The 22,181-nt window shown below is 36.1% G+C and overlaps 2 protein-coding genes across 2 annotated transcripts in view; one reads left to right on the forward strand and one right to left on the reverse strand.

Moving 5' to 3' along the window:
* ANAPC10 (anaphase promoting complex subunit 10) overlaps positions 1-1,268 on the forward strand; it is a 103,040-nt gene extending 101,772 nt beyond the window's left edge. The window contains exon 4 of the mRNA XM_057416283.1: positions 1,074-1,268. Within this exon, the coding sequence (XP_057272266.1) occupies positions 1,074-1,253 (180 nt within the window). The 3' untranslated portion in view covers positions 1,254-1,268. The remainder of the gene's footprint in view (positions 1-1,073) is intronic.
* The window catches only part of HHIP (hedgehog interacting protein), a 70,813-nt gene that overhangs the window by 10,816 nt on the left and 37,816 nt on the right, over positions 1-22,181 (reverse strand). The window contains exons 5-11 of the mRNA XM_057416280.1: positions 9,395-9,546; positions 8,782-8,955; positions 7,247-7,390; positions 6,245-6,366; positions 3,841-3,964; positions 3,042-3,172; positions 2,339-2,420 (exon numbers count right to left, since the gene is read on the reverse strand). Coding sequence (XP_057272263.1) covers positions 2,339-2,420; positions 3,042-3,172; positions 3,841-3,964; positions 6,245-6,366; positions 7,247-7,390; positions 8,782-8,955; positions 9,395-9,546 — 929 coding nt within the window. The remainder of the gene's footprint in view (positions 1-2,338; positions 2,421-3,041; positions 3,173-3,840; positions 3,965-6,244; positions 6,367-7,246; positions 7,391-8,781; positions 8,956-9,394; positions 9,547-22,181) is intronic.

Raw genomic sequence — 22,181 nt, forward strand, 5'->3', positions numbered from 1 at the left:
ACATGAAGGAGCAACAATATTAGTATGCAAAAAATATCAGTGCATGATTAACAATATTTTGTTAACAAAGCATTACATGAACATTTGCCAATGCCATGGAATTTTAAAATTGTTTACATGTGCAATGTGAAATTAGCATTAAATGGTTAATAGAGCTGCAATGCTCTTTTGTGGAAGTAGCTATCTGTCTTTTAAAAGCCTGCACTGGTGTGAGATTGAAAAACAACAAAACTCAAAACTTTGCCTGAATGATAATTATCTCATGTTTCTAAAAAGTGTTACCAAAACCTATGTCCCTTTGCCACAGTCTGTTTAATTTCAACTGTGTGCCAATTTACCGAAGTATTTTATAGTTTTCTGGTTACTTTCACCAGTAGCCGAACAGAGTCTCGACCCTTTTTCATGCATGAAAAGAGCCAACCGTGAGCTCAGCAATGGGAGGTCTCGCCTTTCAGGTATGTCAGCTGAAGACCACCCTACTGGAAGAGGTAACAAGAACAAAAAGCCGAGGTCAAACAAGGCAGCCCCATGTAATTAGATACTAATAGTGGATTTAGGGTGTAAAATTCACTTAAAACCATACACCAACAGAATAAACAATCCCAGACAGAATGGCAAGTTTTGTTCGAAAAAAATGTTTTTAATACCAGAAAGCATAAGTAAAACACACGTACTGACCTTGACTGACAGACTGCACTAACCTGCAAGTAACATCTGCTTCCAAATGACTTGCTGTAGGTTTGGGATAGTATAATTATAGAACACTGAAACTCTACTGTAACTTATAATACAGTGTGCATCCTGTTTCACATATTTATTATTTACTTGTCCCAATAACAATTTTTAGAATTTAAATTCTTACAGGAAAATAGATTCCTCTCTGAAGCAGTCAATAGCAAACCCAAAAATGTGAGTCTAACTCTATCTGATGCTAATGGGAGAACGTGCTGACATAGATGCTGCACAAACAGGCAATTGCTTTTTCAGGGTATGATAAGGTCAAAGTAACTAATATGACAAACTTCATTTCTGTTGGCCACTTCATTTTGTGTTAATTTCTGATGCTTTTGCAGGATGGATGTGGTACCTTTACATGCTACAGAATTGGTCTGATAGAACAGCAAGATCCACCAGGAAGAAAATGGTATTTCTCCAGTGAAAGTGAGTATCTACTAGTCATCTGCTCTTATTGGTGCTGGGGCCCCTGGGTCATGTTGGAAACTGGCTTTTTGCAGTCTTTCCAGATCCCCTAATATTTTAGTAGCTCCAACTGCTCTGCAAAGATCATATCTCAGAAAGTCTGGTTTGATAATTTTCATTTATCTTCATTTTACAGCTAATAAATTAGTCTAAATAGTTAAGCTGATCATATTAACTCCATGTCTCATAAGTTACTTGAGTGGGATTTATAAGCCTTTTGGAAATGGTGCTTTAAGAACTGTTAAAGAATTTAATATATTTTTGGCACACAGTCCAAGAGAAGAAGGTTTCGTTCCTTGGTGCTCCAAACCTTCCCAGGGAAAGACAGGCAAATGCAGGGATATGGAAAGATGCTGAAAACTTGTAAGCAGTGACAGTTCACACCAACTGAGGATTCAGTTCTCTGTATTATTCTCCACCGGTGGTATCTCCTATACAACTGAAGAGATGTTTGGGATTTGTCCCTTAGCAATGTCCCTGTGGCAAGACTGAAACTGAGGAAGTGAGACTAGCACTGCCTGGGGATGGCTTCTCTGCTGTCTAGTACTGTGAAATTATTTTCTGTAGTAGCTTTTCAGTACACAGAGTAGGTATTGTCAGCCAGTACTAACCTTTTGAGCCAGCTCCCATTGTGCGCTGTCCTACCACAATGGCAGGTAAGGAAGTAGTAGTGCTGGGGAGAATTCTAGCATCTGCTTTTCATTGATGCTGCTTAGCCTCTGTGGTACCTACAAGTCAATTGCTTCAGAACTACCAGGAGCATGTTTTACCTGTGCAGGTCCACATGGTTCCACATTAAATATGTCTACTTTTCTATGAAAGCATGCAAAAAATGGGAATCTAGGTGGAAAAGTGGGCAGCATTTAGGATATTGATGAAGAGTGAAAATTTCCAGAAGTTAGTGTTGGTTACACCTCTGTTCTTCTGACATTCACTTTCTATGAGACAGTGATTACTTTTAGTGAATCAGTTCTGCTTGCTGATGATGGTGCATTTGCTTTTAGGAAGCCTCCTGCATTGAGAATTTCCTTTCTTACTGAATTGCATAGTGTTGCATAATTCAGCTACATGTAAAGAACTACATTTACATTTTGTTTTCTAACCTGTTGAAGGAAAGACTAATTTTAGTGATGCTCACCTTTTTGGGTCGATGATCTTGTAGAGTTTCCCGCTGTGAGGCTGTGTCATACTTTTACTGCTTGATAATATGTAAATCTCACCTGTTAAAGAAATCAGTGCAATAAATTAGCTCTTTCCTAAGATGTCAAATACAAGACTTTTGTGCTCCAGCTGTATTTGCAAGATGAGATTAAAAACAACTTCAGAAGAAACACTCATCACTGAAATATACAACAGAATCTTGCTATTTGGAAATTCAAAATAGCACTTTCCCAAATTGATACTAAAATGTGAGAAACATTTTATCATGAATGTGTTTTGTTTCATACTTATAGAATTGGTTAAAAAAATAAAATTAGGAAGGGACAAGAGGGGGATCGGTCTGCTTATGCAGTATCTTTGCCTCTTAAATCTGTAATGTTGAGAATAAAAGCCAGTATGTGACACATTGTGTCATAGTGAGGAACACATTTCACAGGATGTGAGAGACAGTAAGGACCTTTGCCCCTTCCAACAACCCATTCTCTTCTTGGTTCTTCTTACAAGGCTGCTAAGGTGTAGCTGAAAGCAGCATAGACATTTTTGTCAAAGGAAAAATAGCCTTTAGATTCCTTCATTTCAGACACTGACTATGCTTTTGAGTAAGTTTTTGAATGGTTTAGCAGGCATTACCAATAAAGCTCATGATTTAACAACACTTTTTTATTATTTATTTTATTTACCTGATTCATCTTCACCAAATCCCAAGACAGGGCCTGAAAAGAAACCTCTACATGAACCAGTGTTGCCAAGACAGAGGGGTTTCTCTTGCCACTGTTTGGTTGCCGGACTCTGTTGCAGTGTTAAAAAATTTCTATATTCAAAAACACATAAAGCATACTGTTATATTACATTTTGAATAGAGAGTTTTCAAGGTCCAGATAAAAAAGTAAACACTTGCTGCAAGTAGCTCCATAGATACATCTGTGTGGTTCATCACCTTATGATTTCCTGCCTGTTGTTTTTCAGATGCTTAAAAAGCACAGCATTTCCCTTCCTGTCATTCAAACATTACAAAATTGGGTTCAAGCAACCCTATATAGCTATTTGTGAGTACTGAGCTATTTGGCATGGGAAAACTACACCTGTTTGCTTTGCTCCATCTGTGATGTTTCCATAACACCCAAAAGTTTTCAATGTCTTAACAGTTAGACCTGTTTGGGAAACTATTCCACAGTTAACATTTATTCCCATCACAATGTAAATGATGCATCTAAGTGTTTCTAGAACTGAAATCTTAAGAGTGCTGTGATGTGTGTTTGTGCTTTTTTCCAAGGATCAGATATGTTACCTATGTCACCATTCATTAGGTTACTGTACTATTTTATTTCCAAATCTAGACTTTAATCTGCACTGTCATATCACTAAACTGGCAAAGTGACACAGTATACAATACCGTTGGTGTTCCTTTATACAGGAAGCTCAATAACTAAATATACTTTATACGTATTTTTGTTTAAAAGTGCGTTATAAGAAACCTACCCATTGCGGTCTCCAAATACATAACTTCCATAGAGTCTTTCAGACTGGCAGCCTCGATAGACAAATCCACCAACCAAGGATCCACTGCTGAATGGTTTGAATTCTAAAAGTGAAGGCTCACTTTCTAAAAAGGAACTACCGTAGCATTAGATCATATGCAGAATCATATTTTGATTCACATTTATGAACATGTTATTACTTAAAAAAACCCGATTAATTCCATTTAAATGTTCTTCAAAATTCAGTGTGTTTTGCTGCAAATGAAACATGAAAAAAAAATCAGAAAATTACAACAAAGGCTGTTTGTGAAACGAGCGGTTAGGGATATAGATAGTAGAGGCTGTAATTGCTTTCTTCCGTGTGCACAGGCTGGGGGAATAAAACTATATAAGGATTAGGTCGGACTTTCATTGAAGCTGATGTAATTACTACTGTTAACTTTAAGTTTTAACTGTTAACTTTATATGTCAATACAGTCAGCATAATGGATCTTTGGAACTTCAGGAATACAGTTAAACCCCCTTCACTGTAAAGTCCTTATAGTATCTGAGAGCAGAAATTCCAGTGACTTTCAGCACAATTTGTTTTCAAAGCCTTTCAGTGGTTTGAAAAACTCTTTCAAAATCAGTTTCAAACACGGTATGCGTGTTACATTCCATAAAACACTAGTATTGCTGGCCATAGCTTCTCATGGTAATCTATGACCATCAAGAGAAGGCTGCGTGGAGACCTCATGGCAGCCTTCCAGTATCTGAAGGGGGGCTATAGGGATACTGGGGATGGAGTATTCCTTAGGGATTGTAGTGATAGGACAAGGAGTAACGGGTTAAAACTTAAACAGGGGAAGTTTAGATTGGATATAAGGAAGAAGTTCTTTACTGTAAGGGTGGTGAGGCACTGGAATGGGTTGCCCAGGGAAGTTGCGTATGCTCCATCCCTGGCAGTGTTCAAGGCCAGGTTGGACAGAGCTTTGAGTGACATGGTTTAGTGTGAGGTGTCCCTGCCTATGGCAGGGGGGCTGGAACTAGATGATCTTAAGGTCCTTTCCAACCCTAACTATTCTATGATTCTATTTTATGCTGCTGTTGTAGTTGCTAGTTCCTACACATTTTCTTTTCCTTTTCTTTTTTCTTACAAAACTTCAAAGTTTAGTCATACCAAATAATGTCTCTAAGGAAGTTTCACTGGGAATGTTCCTATTCATGCAATCAAATACTGCTTAGGGCAAAAGTAGGCTCAACTTGACTTGCTAACTGCATAATTTTAAGTTAAAGTCATAGCCAATAGACCTTTTTGTTTTATAGGAACTTCTTTTAGTTGGAGGGCTATCTGCAAGTCTTTGATAGATGAATTTCTCTGATTATTCTACAAGAGTAAGTGCTGAAATTTTATGTGGGAGAAAAGGATAATGAGTTCTTTCTATTGAAGCAATTGACCCAGAGCCTAGTATTAATACTGGCAAGCTGTTTTGGATAGACAGACTATTGCTTAGTTTACTCTGCAATAAAGATGCCGTCAAAATTCCACTGGAGCAGTGGTTTACCAAATATTACTGTTTGGTTTGGCTTTTATAAAATGAACAGAAAATACATTCAACAAGTAAAGTAGAACAATTGCATTACACTATTGTGTACTATTGTACTAGCCAGCACAACTGCTTTTAAGTACAGGTGGGAGGACTAGGGATGTAAATAGCTCAGAGTAACTGTCACCTGGATTGCCTGAGCAAGCAATCTTAACGAGTATCAAGAGTTAAACATTAAACTAAAATTGTGACTGACAATGATATCGAGTCAGAGAGAACATGTAACACTTTAAAATTTTAAGTCCCTAATTGAGTATGTTTATCTTTTTGCAATGTAATCTAAATGAGTCATTCATTATGAAGTAGCAGCATCGTACATTTTTCTAAGGTTGTCATTTTTAAACAGAGCTCAATCATTGCCCTGTTTGGTTATGATCTGTTGTTGTCTAGCTCACTTTTTCCATTATAGGAAGTGCACTACATGAGGTTTCCATTCTGTATCTTAAAAGGTTATTTGTGAATGGCTGAGAACACATTTTCACCAATTCCCGATATTCCAAAATCTTCTTTATGAGCCATCATAGGAAGCAACAGTGAGATCTTTGACAGACTAGCAGCTGACATATTTCTTAAGTCTTATTTACATTATATTCTACCCCAACAAGGAAAATTTGAGTCATTTAGATTTTGTTTTGTCTTGCATTGTTATCTGCTTGTACCATACTTTTCATAAGTTTTTTTTACATTACCTATCCTGTCTATGCTGGAAGCTACCTATCCTGGATATACAGTCCTTTATCAGTTTCCTTCTGCTTTTTATTTATGATTCCATGGGCACAGAGACTGTCTCTTCCCAGCTTTACCCTGGACGGAACTTACCATAGTCTTTACCCTTTATTATTTGTAAGATTCTTGCTGAAGATCTGTTCTTTCCATTTGAATCTGAGCAAAGTATTGTTAAATTGATGTTTACATCTGTTGGGTGGCGGTCCACAGCACATCTGTAAAACAAAAAATATAAGAAAATTTATGAGATAGGTGAGTTTATAATGTATAATTCTCTATCAATAGTATGACATCACATTTTGAAAGATTATTGTTTCTTTGTGGTGCTTTCTCACTTGAGGGACCTAATTCATACTGAGCCAAAATATCTGAGAACTGCATCAGATTTGTATACAAGAGGTAACATACCTTTCCCATCCCTGCACCATTTTTTATGTAATGTGAAGTAAAACTGTTTTTTCCTAGTGATAAAACATACTCTGCTGAAGAGCACCTGAAATGGATGGTGCTTTAACTAAGCTAAATGAGCTGATTTACATTGGACTGTTAAAGAAGTCTGACAATAAAACTTCTTATCTGAACAACTTGACTTTCTGAATTTTTTCAGACTATGACTTTAAATGTCACTTCAGTACTACCACCCACCTAATTTGCTGAATTATGTGTTGTTTAGTTAAAGCATTGTTCTCCTCCTTGTTATTGTTTAGATATCACCAGATGTTCTCATTTATTTTCCGCATGTCTTCTTTTCTCAATCAGGATTCCCATCTCAGCTGTGCTTTACCAACTCTCTGCTCTAAGTTTTCTTCTTTCATAAAGGTAATAATTTTATTATATGTTTAAAACAAAAATCCTGTGCTTTGTTTCTGTCACTTCAGTCTTGACTTGTAATAGTTGTGCACACTCCTCTCCTTCTCCTTTCCCAATGTACATTTGTTTCTGACTGTGATGTATGTGTGAAGGTGAAGGAGTGGAAGTTTTAAAAAGTTCACAAGAGCATTTAGTATTAAAATTTTGTTACCTACTCTATAAAAGATTCCTGGTTGAAAACAGTATCTGCTCCAGAGTAATTTGGTTTAACTTTGACTTACTTACCTGCCTGGATTGTGAAGTCCATGTGCAAAAATCTCAGGAGGTTGGTTTGTGCTATTAAAATGTGGGTTGCTCCGTGGTATGGAGTAAGGGACATTGCAAAGATCAGTATTTACATCGAGGCGCAATACAGAACCTGTAAAATCACTGAGAAAAGGATAAAGTAATTGTTTTCTTAAAAAGTATTTTACTAATAGATGTAATCCATGTAATACTACAGCGCACCAGCAAAATAAACCACTCACTTTGCTGAATAATCACATATAAATTGGTTTTATGGTACATGCAAGTCCAAAAAGTAGTAGCAGAACCTGTCAAAGATTCAGTGCGGCCAGTATGTTGCACTGTTAAGTGCATACTAGAATGCCTCTGACCATGCTGTTGGGAAGCAATGTTGATAACAAGAGCAAATTTCCATACATTATTGTTGTTTTATGGCTTCAAATATAAGGCTGTTAACTCTTCTACATTGTTTATCCTCTGGAGTGATTATGGGCATAATAACTGTAAAGTTACATAATGCTTTTTGCTAACACTTTGAATACTACTCTTGAATTCAATGATTTGTAGTCACAGTACAATACAAAGATTAATTATGCATGAATTAAAAAAAACCAACTAAACAGAAAAAAACACAAACAAAAAAGCCCCAACAAACAACAAGAAACTAATGGTACTGGTTAAATGGAGATGTTGGTATTTACTGTTACATGAAACAGGACAGAGTTAATATGATTTGCCTTACATTCATGATTGTAATGGAGGGAAAAGGACAGAAACATAGAAGAAGAGTGTCAAAACTCTATTTACAAGCATCAAAAGATGTTGTACTTAAATTGATTTTGTTCTCTTTCTTCATTATGAATATGTTTCAGTCTACCCTTGCTGTACATTAATTGAAAGTCAAATATTAGAATTGCTCTCTGGTCATTCTCACTGCAAAGGGCCGGAGTACCTGCTATTCTGCTGAGCCAAAAAGGCCTTTGAGCATAGCAACTCCTTTTAAGTCTGTAAAGGCCTAGTACTGCACTTTCTCTAAATTAAGGCAAATGTTCCAACTCTAACAGAGCACAATAAAACAGAGGGAAAAAGCAGGTTGAGCAAATTGTAGAGGTAGAATCAAAGTAGGATTTCTTCATATGTTTTCTAGCCATTTTTGTGAGTGGTATGTTGTTATTGACTGGTATGTCTGTAGGCATGTTTTTAGAATGTTTTCTCAATAAAGGTGTCTTATTCATAGAATAAGAATTTGGAAAAAAGAAGACTAATCTGTGCTTAAATGCAATTGCATCTAAATACTATAGATGCAATTAGATGGGTTGATAGCACACAACTACAAGGAAATGTATTTAAGCAGTAAGACTGTTCTGAAAATCAGCAGTTTACTAACTCAGGCACTGAAAATAGTATGATTGTGTAGTGAAGGAAGCGGGAGTAGGATTTGCCTTGACAACTGCTGATCACTTTTGCTTCCTACCCCAAATAATGTGCAAAACCTAAAGACAATATAGAAGTCTGTCCATTGGTAGTTTTTGTACCTTAAACCATCCATCTCTTCCATATCATCTAGAGTGATCATGCCATCTCCAAGAAAAATATATAGGAAACCATCTGGGCCAAACAGAAGCTGTCCTCCTAGGTGTTTTCGATGTAGTTCTGCTACTTCTAAAAACACTCTTGCTGTTCTCATATCAACTTGGTGTGGATTTTTCCTGCAATAGAAAGATTATCAAAGTTATCATAGTTTACTATCATCATTGTTCTTCCTAAAAATAAACTCAAGTCATTCAAGTTATACTTTAAGATGTGGATGTTGTAACTTGGTGAAAAAATGTCAAACAGTTCTTTCTGAGAATTTTCATCTTTCCAGCATTCACAGAAAAATATTTTGCTGCCTATTCACAATAAGTAGGAATAACTATAATTTAAAAATGACAGAATAACAACAACAAGATCTTAAAAAGAATAAACTTGTGTACATACTGGCATTCCAAAGCTACTGTTTGAAATAAAAGCAGCAATAATTTTTCTGTGAGTGTACAAGTAAATACACATTGTAAAGCTGATAATTTATTGTAACAATGGGAAATACTAAAATGAAAAGGTTGCTAAAAAATACAAAACTACCGAATTTTAGACTTCTAATGATACCTGGATACTGTGTATTCTACGACCCTAAGGATGTGGTCATGAGGTCCAATAGCCCACCGTTCTTGGTTGGTGGTATAAGACACATACAGCTTTCCATTTTTCTTGTAATTGGGATGGAATGCAAGGCTTAACAGTCCTCTTTCATCTCCTCCCTGCAGTCAAATGAAAAACACAAAGAATTGTGAAGTTAATTATGTTCTTTATTGTGTTTCAGCTGGAACCCAAAAAAAAAAGTTTCTTTCTTGTGGATAATCTTTGCCCAAACTCTTTCATTTCTTTCCTGACTACTGCACAAAAAGGATTATAAAACATTTCACTTTGGGGAAGTCTTTAAGAGTTAGAACAAGACAATTGTCTTATGTAGTTATCTATGCACAAGTCTCTTACGCCACTTTTGTGAGGTGATTTGTGTATGTAATCTTTGGGAAGCCATGAAGACAAGTTTAAGTGCTGCAAAGGATTCTTTACTGGGTTACTAGGTTGCTTGTAATTCGTAGAAGACAAATAAAAAGGTCTATAATCAGCAGTCACTTCTAATCCAAGTATCCAAAACCTAAAACACAGTGCTGGCTGCCAACTCCCACTGTCTTGGCAATATGTTTAGAAAACAGTTAAATTGCTTGTGTAATATGTAAACCTTTGTTTTACCCTGGAGGCAGCAACATCAGTTGTCACAACTATGGTGGTCTGTTCATCATAGCTAGTATACTGTAGGTAATAAGCAGCCTTGGTCTCTGTGCAGAGAAACCGAAGTTTTACATGTGGTTCTTCAATGGAAAGGTTTTTGTTATTTTTTAAAACAAAAATAGAAAAATCTCCAAACAACTTTCTTTTGTTATTATGTTTGCCACAAAGATTAGTACAGTTATATGTTAAGCATCAAATCCATGTAATGTACTGTGACAATGCAAATACCCCATGTACTGAAATAGAAGGCAATTTTCTCTTTGGCATCTAAAAATGTATGTAATATTACTATGCCTAAAATTGTATTTGTATAAATGAAGAATAAAACTTCGATTCATTTGATGCTCTTGAGGTAATACAGGGGAGAGAAGCTGAGGCACAGAAATAAACAGAATACATAGTTAGCAATTCAGTGATATATGTGATTATTCACAAGCTGATAGTTGTTTTGGAGTTTAACTCAGGGTTTGCCAGTCTTTCAGAACTAGCAACTCTTGTAGATTCAAGTGCTTCAGCTCAGCTCTCATAAGGAGACAGCATTTTGCCACTCTAACCACACCCATGATAACCATTTATGAAATTTTAAATTATAAGAGAGAATGAAGCTTTTAAAATGCATTTGCAATTCCAAGTGATGGATGGGCCCGTCTTCCTGTTGAAAGATATCCCACAAAAGGCCTACTTGGGAAAGTGCACAGTTTAATTTATCTTAATACAAAACGATTGCCATATTTCCTTTTTAATCACAACCACCAAACAGAAATCTGAGTCAGAAATGGAGATGTAAATAGGTCAAGAGATTTCCATACAAAGATATTTGTACAATGAAATCTGGATCCTGCTCATTTAGAGGCAGCCAAATTTGCTAGTTTGTTTGCTAGAAAAATTTAGTTTCAGGAGGTTATCAGAGAGGTTAGTTTTGAAAGTCTAGTTAGAGCTGCCAAATCAGTTGCAGTCATCATGGATGAAGGGACTGGTAATCTAGCTCTTTCTCCTTTACGAGCCAAAAATAATTCTGCAGCTGAGTCTGAACTGATTGTAGATATTATTGTATGAGTTTCTAAGAGTTTTGACCAAGTTGCTCTGATAAAGTCTGAGGCAAAGGGAGGCAGATTAGTTGCTTTGGGAAAAGTAAGGCATATTACAAAGATTCCTGATGAATGATTCTATCTGTTGTGCCCAGACAAAGACAGTCCTATTGCTTCTCCTGAGAGATGAGTTCAACTCATTTAAGATCCCAGGAATGTCTATGAGTCACACTAGGCCTGCTATTCAAGGTGAGTTATTGAAAGTATTAGTGAGAAAAGATCTTTCTGTTACTAAGCTGAAGATTTTATTTAGCATTTGATGTCATGGGAGCACTCTCAGTGTGAAATTGAAGTTGTTGAAAGCATAAACAGGTGAAAATTAAATTAAGAGCTTTTAATGAAGTACACATGAAGCAAGAATTTGACGAATGAAACACGGGACCTGCAAGGTAGTAAGTATGGCAAGTTGTATTCAGAGGATCAGGCCATTATTTCTACTAATTGCTGCCTTGCATGATTCCATTAGACTGCGATATATTTCTTTCTTTGTTTGTGGAATATATCTATTGCTTCCTGAAAAGTCAGGCTGCTTTCTGTTTTTCAAAGTAAGCCAGACACATTGTGTTCTAAAAGTCTATTTACTCATGCATTTAATAAAAACTTTGGAAATACCCCTCTAACATATTGAAATCAGTGCAGCATCCAGCCATTAGCTGGCTTACAGTCAACTGGAAATCCAGCTGAATTTTTCCACAGTTATTTTTCTTGTTTTGGAAAATAATTGTTCATGTGTACTTTCAGCTTTATCACTAACTGGCAAACCTCTTGCTTCCAACTAGATCACTGCCATAACTTCCATAGCTTTTGAAATTATCTCTATGGTGCCAGAAAGTATATAGTTTTCTGTACTGTTTTCTCATATGGTGTGGGGTAAATTGAGAGCTATCCAACAAAATCCCTTACAAACATTCATTTTGGTACTGTCAAACTGAATAATTATGTGCCTAATCTCAAAATTTCCCATTTTCCATATAGAATGACCCTCACTTTCTTTTTTGTTAATCAACAGACTTTTGATGTCTACTGTGAAACCAGCATCCCACGCTTTACAGTATTGTCTTGTAGATACTATGTGTCACGTATCTGCATCTTTTTCTTGTCAGCTTAATAATTTGACATCCATTGCATCCTTTTCTTCTTAAGTTCCCCTGAAGATGAGACTAGCACCAAGAAGATGAGACCAGCATCAACAGCCTATAGATGACATAGTAGCTTGTATTCTTCACTATTTAATGGAATAACCATTAATGCTTGTCAGTTAAATAAAGATGGGCAAGAAGAATGAGACAAAACTTTGCATTCCATTGGGATAGTTGGTGGAAATGATAATTAATAATCTAAATATACTCTGGTCTAGGGCCAATATGAAGTCTCTGTCATAACTAAACCTGGAAGCTCACACTTTCTGTGTCTGCCTATGCAGCTCCTTAGGTGAACACTCATCTTCTACTCATAGTAATTGCAAGTTTTACACTTTTTTTCAAAACTGCTTTTCCTTGGGCCAGATTATAAGCTTCAGCTATGGAGTTCTGTAAAAATCATTCCTTTAAAAAACAGTTTGGTCTAGTTTAGGACCACAAGCATGAAAATAATTTGATCAGAATTGTATTATCTTAAGTATAAACCCAGGTAAAGATTAATTGTATGCATTAAAGTGTTACTTTACTTTTAAATGGTTGGTTAGGTACATTATGTCAGTTCTGAAAGTACATTACACCAGTAAGTGTTTTCAACTGAAGTATGTTTTTGACATTTCTTTTTGTATTGTAATTTCTGTCATAATATATTTACACCTGTGAAAATGTGAAATAACTGCACATGATCCCCTTTGTATTTTGACTAACATTAAGAAGAATAATTGTTGCAAGTGAATACTGGATTTTTATAGAAAGGTGCTATTTTCACATAAGCATTCCTTAGAAGTGGGCTTACTTTCTAGCTATATGTTTCCAAATGCACTCTGGTATATCTCTGATGTCTGAATTTTCTGATATATACACAAGTATTATATTATCAAGGTATGATACTTTTTCTATAATACAGAAACATTTGCTGCAGTTATTTTTAAGATATGATGCCATTTCATTATGTCAATATATGTATTACTTCCTATGGTAAGTATAGAGAAATACACGGGAATGTGTTAACTGGTATTGTTAACTATTTCATTTAAAATCGATTATATTGTAAGCATGACCCTTAATTACGTAAACTTAACGATTAAATTTAGTAAGCAAAACCAGACATGACCGTTTATTTCCATTACTGTGTGGCTTAATAGTAAACAGTATAGGTAGCAGATTCTGAGTTTTCCTTTAAAATTGATTTTACAATTCACTCACTTATATAAAAGAGTGGTATTTATACTTAACAGCTTTTTCATCTGGACTACCCCACTCTCATGTTGGAAATTAGTAGCAACCTTATTAAAAGGGGCTGTGCTTAAATTATGTATGCTCAGTGGTCATTTGTGACTTAAAATATTAACTCTAATGTAATGTCTTTGTGTAATTTGTTTTCATCTATTATTACAGAGCAAATGCTGGGTAACTTGTTGAGGTAGTTATGATCCCCCTTAATTCAGTTTATTTCCTATGTAATAAATACCGTAACTAATATGCATTACCCTGTATTTGATCTTAAGGAATTTTATTTGTACAAAAACATGGGGGAAGAGGTCATGGAACATCTAAAATCTCTTATCAGCCAGTACCATATGAACTCTTCAGAAAGGGATTTCTGATCAGGAGATCCCAACAGAATCTGTGCTTATTTGAACCTTCCTTTATCGGATCTTACTGTCAGGCTGAAGATCAGTGTCAGGTATTTTTCTCAGCAGGAACTGATTGCTTAATGGACATGTTTTAGAAATTTGGCCCCAGCACAGGATAGAAACTTGACTACAGCAGAAGTAGAAGCGAGCAAAAGGTCTGCTGCAAGGGCACACCTCAGCTTTTAAAGCTGCATCAACTGTTTTGAGAAACACAAGAGGGAGATGCTTCTGACAGGTAAAAGAGGATAACAAATACAGAAAGAAAACCAGAAACTGATTGGGCTCTAGGCACAATATAGAAATAGAACTCCTAGAGACCTCTTAGGTGTTGAGAACTCAAGTGCTTTGTTATCTGAACATCTGTGGGGCCTGAGGCCTCTGGAAAGGGAAGAATTTGTAATATAAGACATTTACCTTAGGGAAAAATAACTGCTCTGATGTCATGGCTCAGCATATTATACATACGAGACCATATCTCCAAAGCATTTCCTTTTTCCTGTGTGCTGCAAAACTTCCTTTTTTTGTCTTCATTTATAATGGGCTTTGCAGTTATCTAAAGAGGTTTTTTGGTTGGTTTTTTTTACATTTTCAATATTTTTTACTTACAGTATTTTAACAAATGCACCAATTTAATACTTGATTTAAAAATAAGTTTAGATACAGGAATGCTTTATAGTTAAATTTATACAGGAAAAATATTTGAGGGCCATACTCTTGGAATTTAAGCACAAATCCTACTGAAGTTAGAAGTGGGTTTTGTTGTTAGGTGCAGGGCAGCATTTGGCTGAAAACCATTGATGGACAAAGAGCAGCCATCACCAGTTGCCTGTTCTGATGTTTGCAGTGATATTTAAATCCTCTTTTTTTTTTTAACAGAACTGAACTCACAATAAAGTAATAATGTCCCACTCCTTTAGTGCTCAGTGGGTCCAAAGTCAGACCTATCAAAAGGTAGCAAGAAGGTGGTAAAAAAAGGGTAGTAAGAAGTCATAAGACCAGTTCTGCATGGATTTCGAATGGGCCTTCTCTGCACTTGGGGAAAAGTCAGAGCACCTATTCACAGGAATCATACACACACATTTCTTATGCAGCACAGTTTTCTAGCAAAAGAACTCTGAAGTGGTCATAATTTGAATCGAAACAAATAAAAATGCTTTGAGATCTAAGGACAGAACTGGAACTTAAAGCCTAGTTCTTTCTTTCTTCTTAGTACTGTTGCAGCAAAGACAAATTTTGACATGGCGTTGATAAGTTTTTTTTCTTTTCCTTACCTTCATAGTCCTTTGAAGATACCAGTCACTAAATGCAGGACCTTTCACTTCTAGTCCTAGTCCTCTGTACTTATTTTTTAATTCCTCAACTCCAGATTTTGCTGTTCTGCTGGGCAAGTCTTTAGTTTAATCCAAATGACAATCCTCGTCCCCTGATAATACAATTCTTTCTTCCCGTCCTCCTAAAGAAAGTATATGAAACTTATAAATGCAGATACCAACCCAACATAAACCCACAGCTTGCCTCCATCACACTCTCCTAGTAAGACATGAATCCTGCTTTCACAACTCTCCCAATTATTGGCTAAAAGTGGCTAAAAGCCCTGAGACTGCCAAGAGCCAGCCAATAATTGAGAGGTTTTGGGCAGTGTGACATACGACTGCGAGTGTGCTTGCAAGGAGGTGGCCATGAGCCCATGTGAGGTCTGCATCTGGGCTGAGAAACTTTATGTACTGCACTACTTTAGGAGAATTGGAATAACAGAAGACAGTGGAAATCAGTCCCGGAAGAGGGAGATTCAAATAAAGACCAGATGATTATTGCATTCAGTAAAACTGGCTCAAGAAGGTGTGAATTACACACTTTCCTGCACCACAGAGGCCTCTTGAGCTATAAGCAGCATTTATCCTCTGGGAACACAGGTGGTGATTCCACCTCTGTCCCCAGCTGGATTTATTTTCAAGGAAGCTTTACATTCCACCAGCAATTCAGTGAGTGGTTCACCAGCGGAGGCCACTAAGGGAAGGTAAAAAATAAGCATGCTCCTTCTTATTTCCCTGGCATGCCTCCACTTTCTGGTATGTAACTATGTATGTATTTATTTATTTATCTGCTCTCCTATACTTTTTCTCCTCAGCATTCTTCCACTATAGATTACCTTCCCCTGACAGCTTTTCAGCTGCGTTGGTTTGAGGTCTGTTGTGTGGTAGAATTTTGCCTTCTAGGAAAGGACGAAAGCTTCCTTCAAGTGAATGAGAATGCAGTAAGTGTTAAGAAATTTACTGACCGTGGAAACCTTTCATTAATAGGAAGAATAGACCTGATGACCCTTGTATTTTTTCTTCTCCTTTCTGTTGCTTTTAAGCTTTACTCACCTTTCCATGCCACTTCTGTGATAAAGGCAAATTTTACAACTCTCTTTCAGTGGGCAGCCCAATAAAATTGGCTCAGATGATGCTCCAAAGAAAACAGACTACATTACATTAACATTCAGAAATACATGACATGATGACGAAAGACTAAAAATACCTTTTTCATTCACCGAAACCATGACTTCACCTCTTCCAATAAAGAATGATTTTTTTAAAACTCACTCTAATTTAATGCTATCTAACATTATTTTTCCATAAACACACTAAAACCCACAAATAAGTCTTACTAGTGATTTACTGTTCTACCAATGTTCTAACTTGACTGTGGTCCTCTCAGACATCTACTCTGTTTTTCTCATGCTCTCATTCCTTAACTATGTATATAAAACTTATCTTGATTTTTCAGTAGCAAGTTTCATAATTTTTTTCTTTTTTTGTTAAAATACAGATCTAATGGAAGATAGTTGTCAAAATAGTTTACAAATTATAACTCAATATATAAGTTGCTTTTCTATGGCATGACTTTTCAGCCAATCACTGCTGCTTTTGTCATTGCTAAAGACAAAAATATGCTATGGAAAAATAAAAATTTTACTATGGTGTAAAGATCTTCCTGGGCTGCTAAATTAAGACTTCTCATACATGTCCACAAAAGAGTGTACAGCACTTTAAAATGAGCTGTAAGATGGGCTTTTTTTTTGGTGGTGAGAGGGAAATAAAAGAGCATGTATGGTGACACATACCAAATTTGACAGTGCTTATGTAAAATGAACCAACCTACAACAAATTCTGTACTCCAATAATCGAAAACAAATTCATGCTGTTTTAACGTGACCACTTTATATGGAAATTTAGGGATATAATTCAGAACAGAATAGCAGTAATTATCATACTCTTTGCATTAAATTAAAACCAGAAATGTTGATCTGTCTAATTGTAGGCATTAAAAAATAACTAGTTTCAAAAAAGAGAGATGGAAATGGAAAGATGCCCTGATGACATTACTCTGTCTTACAAACAATTCTGCCTTTCTCCTTTGGCTCTCACTAGTGAACTGCTGTCTATTAAAGCAGATACTTGCTTTTTCTGGTTGCAAGGGGAATGTTAACATTCACATGAACTATGTATGTATTTAAATACTATGGGGTGGGGGGAGAAAGCAGCAAACCTTAACCAGCTTGAAGGAAAAAAGCTACAGATTTCCTCTTAGATTGGTCCTCGTGTCTTTACTGTTGTTTATGTGCTAATGGGTTATCAGTCATATTTGCAACATAACCTACATTAAACTGTGGGCTTTATGAGCCTGCCTCTGTCACTGTTTTGAGTGAGTTTAGTGGCTTATCAAAATGATGCTAATCTTCACTGTAAAACATAAAGGCAGTCCACAGAAAGTTATTTCTTTATCAGATTTCTAGCTTTAGTCATTAAAAAGTACTCTGAAAGCTCTGAAAGTACTTAGCAAAGGTTCTAAAGTTTTTTCTGCAAGATATTTCAAATTGTCTTTTCTTCTTACTTTAAGAAACAGGAAAATCATATTATGTGAATAGTTTTTGTTAGGGGAGTAGGACACAATTTGAAGGATAGAAGTTCATATGACACAAAAACACAAGACAGAGACAGGAAGTGTATGAAAGGTTAACTGTTATTGATGCTTATATTCCACCTATCATCTTGTCTGGGATTGTTTCCTGAAGGCAGAGGCACCACGTAGAGTGTGAGGCTTGCCAGCAGGCACAAAAAGATGGGACCACGTCACCATTTTTCAGTTGCCAAAGAATGTGTGTGCAAATTTTAAAGATAAAGTAAATGCTATTCTGTTCCCTAATATCTGAAGAACTTTCAGACCCTAAAATCTGGATGCTTGGAGAGGCATATATCAGCCTATATTTAGCATAAGCATTCAGCATAATTTTTATAATGATGTGTCATATCTTTAAAGCAAATGCTGGTTGCATATGGGGCTGGATTTTTCAGTAGATGACTATGCTAAATGTAATAATAGGCAAAGTCAGAATTTGTGTTCTTAGAAGCTCTGTAAGTATTCTTCAACATTTTACCAGTAGACATACAACAGGTCTACTCGATGAAGGCTAGAACTATGTCGTCAATTTACTCCAATATTGAAATTGTTTCTACCTATGCTCTTTGTCCATTCAGTTGTTCCAAAAAGTAGAGTCTTGTCTTACTGACACAAATACGAACAGAAAATCAATTTAGAGGTCCAACTACTGAGTTTTAAGCTTCCACATGTCAGCATGAGCATTGGAAGCATATTTGTTATCCAAAATCAAGCTGTTTGAAATTATATTTGGATTGTACTTGTTGGAGCCCTGATACGAAGGTAGCAAGAAAAAACAACAGAAAATTCTATATTGGCATTTTTTTTTCCACAAAATCTGAGCATGTCTGTCATGTGTGTACCTGGGTCAGAAATACATTTAAGCACTGCACCCTCACATTTCTGAAAAAGCACTGAATGGGAGCCGGGAAAAGCGTTTGAATTCTCTGATACTGCCCAAGCTTTTTTCTCCCTGATACTTTACGAGTTCCATTAACCTCAAGCTGTGTAGCCTGAGGGCAGAAAGGCTGGTGTGCAGTTTACCTGCACTGCTGCAGGTAAGCAACAGCTTTGATTTCAAATATGGACTCAAGTAATCAAATAATTTGAGTTCTTTCAGTAAGTCTTTGAAAATATACATAACTTGCCAGCTACCTGAAAACAAGGGGAAAATAGATCCAGAGGAATACATTTTTTTCCACAAGACACTTTGCAAACACCAGAGGAAGCTAAAATAATCAAGCATTTTTGTGGATCACTCGTATAGATCCTGTTTTTACCTCCCAACTGAAATAGTGAAAAAATATTAATAATTTGAAGAGAGGCATGAATATTTTTATGAAATGTGCCAAGTGGAAAAACCAGGGTGGTGGAGGATATACGGTTTGCTCTTCATGACTAGAATCTGTATATAAGAGGAGAATGATGGCAATCCACAGCCGTGTTGACAATTCAGACATACAGGAAATACCCTTGTAGGAAACTAATACCATCTGCGTTTGGCCCAAGATGTGTGAATGAGAAATATGTTTCTTGTTGAGAATGCAAAGATAGTTTTGGACATTGCAAAGAAGGAATGTGTTAAGCATGCACAGTTATAAAAATGAAATAGGGTGAGGCATTGCATGCATATGGAATAATTAGAGGAATATGTTTGTGTGCGTCAATAGCTGATGCAGACTGAGAACTCCAGAATTCAGCTGTCCTAAGACAACCAGTAAATCACTATGAAAAACTTCATTTGTATAAATAGCCAGGAGCTTTCTGAATAAAGACAGTACTTGAAAATGACGATTGGTCTAAGCCACCACGTTCCCCAGGAGGTTTGCTTGGGACCCATGTTGTATTTTTGGGAAAAAGTGAAATGGTTTTGAAATTGTTGAAACATCCATTTCCAATATTTGTAAAACTTGGAATTTTGATTATTTCACTGAGTTGTTTTCAGTTTAGGAATTAATTTTAGTTAAAAGAATGTCAACACTGAAATGGAATATTTCATTTGGCCCTTCCTGAGAACCTCTCAGTCCACACTTGGTGAGAGTATGTTTTCAAAATCTCAGAATATTCTCACTCCTCTCTATCCTGTTCTTGCATTAACTGTCTGGGATTTTAGTGTCTGTTCTTGGCATAGGAAGGCTCTCTGGTTTCTAATGAAGCCATTGCCAGCATTCTGAGGTTCCTGAGACTCGCTGCCTGCGGGATGGATTTTTGCCTCTCCCTTGACACCCTCATCTACTTGTAAAAGCCCCAGCAGTACTGATTTTCCTGTTATTTGTGAGGCTAATGAATGCCTTGCATGGACAGGAAAAAGTTTGAGGTTCTCTTTTTGGTGCACATTTGACTTCTCAAGATGAGCTTTTAGTACTATCGTCCCTTCTCTAAGTTCAGGCTCGAAATGCTCTTTTTGAAGAAAATTACTGAGAAGATAAAAGGTTTGCTGGTCTTTCATGCCTGTCAAAATCATGGATTAACCCTTTTCCATGTTCAAAGACACTCATTATACAAATTAACTGTTCCTTAACTGAGCCATGCTCGTACAATGACAATAAACTATCTGTTATTATATCTTGGTCTTCATTTGTTTTTCAGCAGATTTTTGACATACCTGAACAGGATTGTTTTTATCACTGCTAAACACTGCTGGAGACATTTATTTAACATGTATTAATTGTTTTAGTACTTACCTGTAAGGCACAATGCAAAAAAAAAAAATGGAAAATTAAAGTGACCATTTTGATTCTTTTATTTTCCTTTCTTTTTTAGTAGGCATTGAATTTGCATAGCACCTGAGATTTTTTGATCAAAGTCTATTGAATCAAATATTATTAATGCAGTGATGGCACACCGCTGCATATCTTTGATGGATTACATTCAGGTTGACATGGGCTATCTGAGGAAGCAGACAGGCTAGAGGTATGAATAGCAGCCCATTGCAGAGCCCATTGTAACTGCAAGTTTGAGCAGATCGTCAGAGTTGAGTTCTGTGCTTGATAGCTAATAGACCATGAATATATGATTTGATGGTAAATCCATTCCTTGCTCTTTGAAAATCAATTATTAGTACCTGTTTCAGCTTCATTATGGAACTGTGTTATATTAGTCCACCCTTTGCTAGGCTGTACACAAAAAGCACAGCTTTCATTTGCATCTACTGTGGAACATGCACAGCTGCTTTTCAGGTGAGAATTTATGACTGTGAAAGGCTAAAATGTTCCAAGCTGTTTATACACTTGTGTTATGCAGGTACTCACTACACAGACATATAAACATGCACATGCATCCAGCATTTATGTGAACACAGATTTCCTTGTCCTTGGACTTTAAATTCTCATCAAATTTAATTCTTTTTTGTAGTCCCAAAAGTGGAACATGAGAAGATATAAACAGTGCACACATGCTTGATTTGCATATCTGAAGGTTTAAATAAATGGTGTTTGAACTACCTAGATGAATTTATTTTATAGTATAAAATAAGTTAATATTGCTATGCCTACAACGTTCAATTATAGTGTTGGGGAAAAAGGGGTTTGAAAAATGTGCCATTTCATGTATGTGCCGGTGTTTTTTAAAGAACTCATTAAATTATGGTTGTACTACGTATTTTAAATATTGACATTTCTGAGTGGGGTTTCATTTTTATTCTGCCAAGCGTTGTAAATTCCTGTTTCGGATCCTGAGGATTTTGGTGGAGGTGGAAAACCACTAATAATTTCTTCTTGTTTGTGCAGCTTATCTTCACTTGCATGTTTTAACTTGAAGCAGACTTTCTCTGTTGATGCTGATAACACTATTCTGAGTATAAACCAAACTCCTTTGGAGTAGGAAAGAGTAAAATTTCCTCTAAGTAATGGCAATGATAATTACTTTATTATAAAATTTTGTTTCATAAGGCCCTAATTCAGCAAGTATTTAGGCACCTGCCCAAAATCCACTGATTTTTTTATTTTTTTATTTTTTTCTAGTGCAGAACAGGATTCCATGAAGCAGCCAGTTCTCTCCACTTCAGAGTTTACACGACTTTTGGAGTCAGTTAATGAGATCTAACACAATGGTGATAAGGGAATTTATCAATCAAAAATGCTTCTGATTGAGGGGGGGAGAGGAAATTACTGAAAAGAATGGAGACTTCTCTCTTAATGAATATGACCCTGAGATTTCATAAAGATTTTTTTACTGTCTGTAGCTAATGTGGTGGTTATGCAGCTAAAGGCATTATCTTCACATCATTATAATGAAACATAACACTGGTATCCTTGACTTTATTAGCTAGGCTTCATTGGTATCTGACATTATATATTTCCTATTATAAATCTAAATA

This window comes from Pezoporus wallicus, unplaced genomic scaffold, assembly GCF_028554395.1.
Source record: "Pezoporus wallicus isolate ANWC-B61680 ecotype Strahan unplaced genomic scaffold, APGP_CSIRO_Pwel_v1 contig_8732, whole genome shotgun sequence".
NCBI classification, from domain to species: Eukaryota; Metazoa; Chordata; class Aves; order Psittaciformes; family Psittacidae; genus Pezoporus; species Pezoporus wallicus.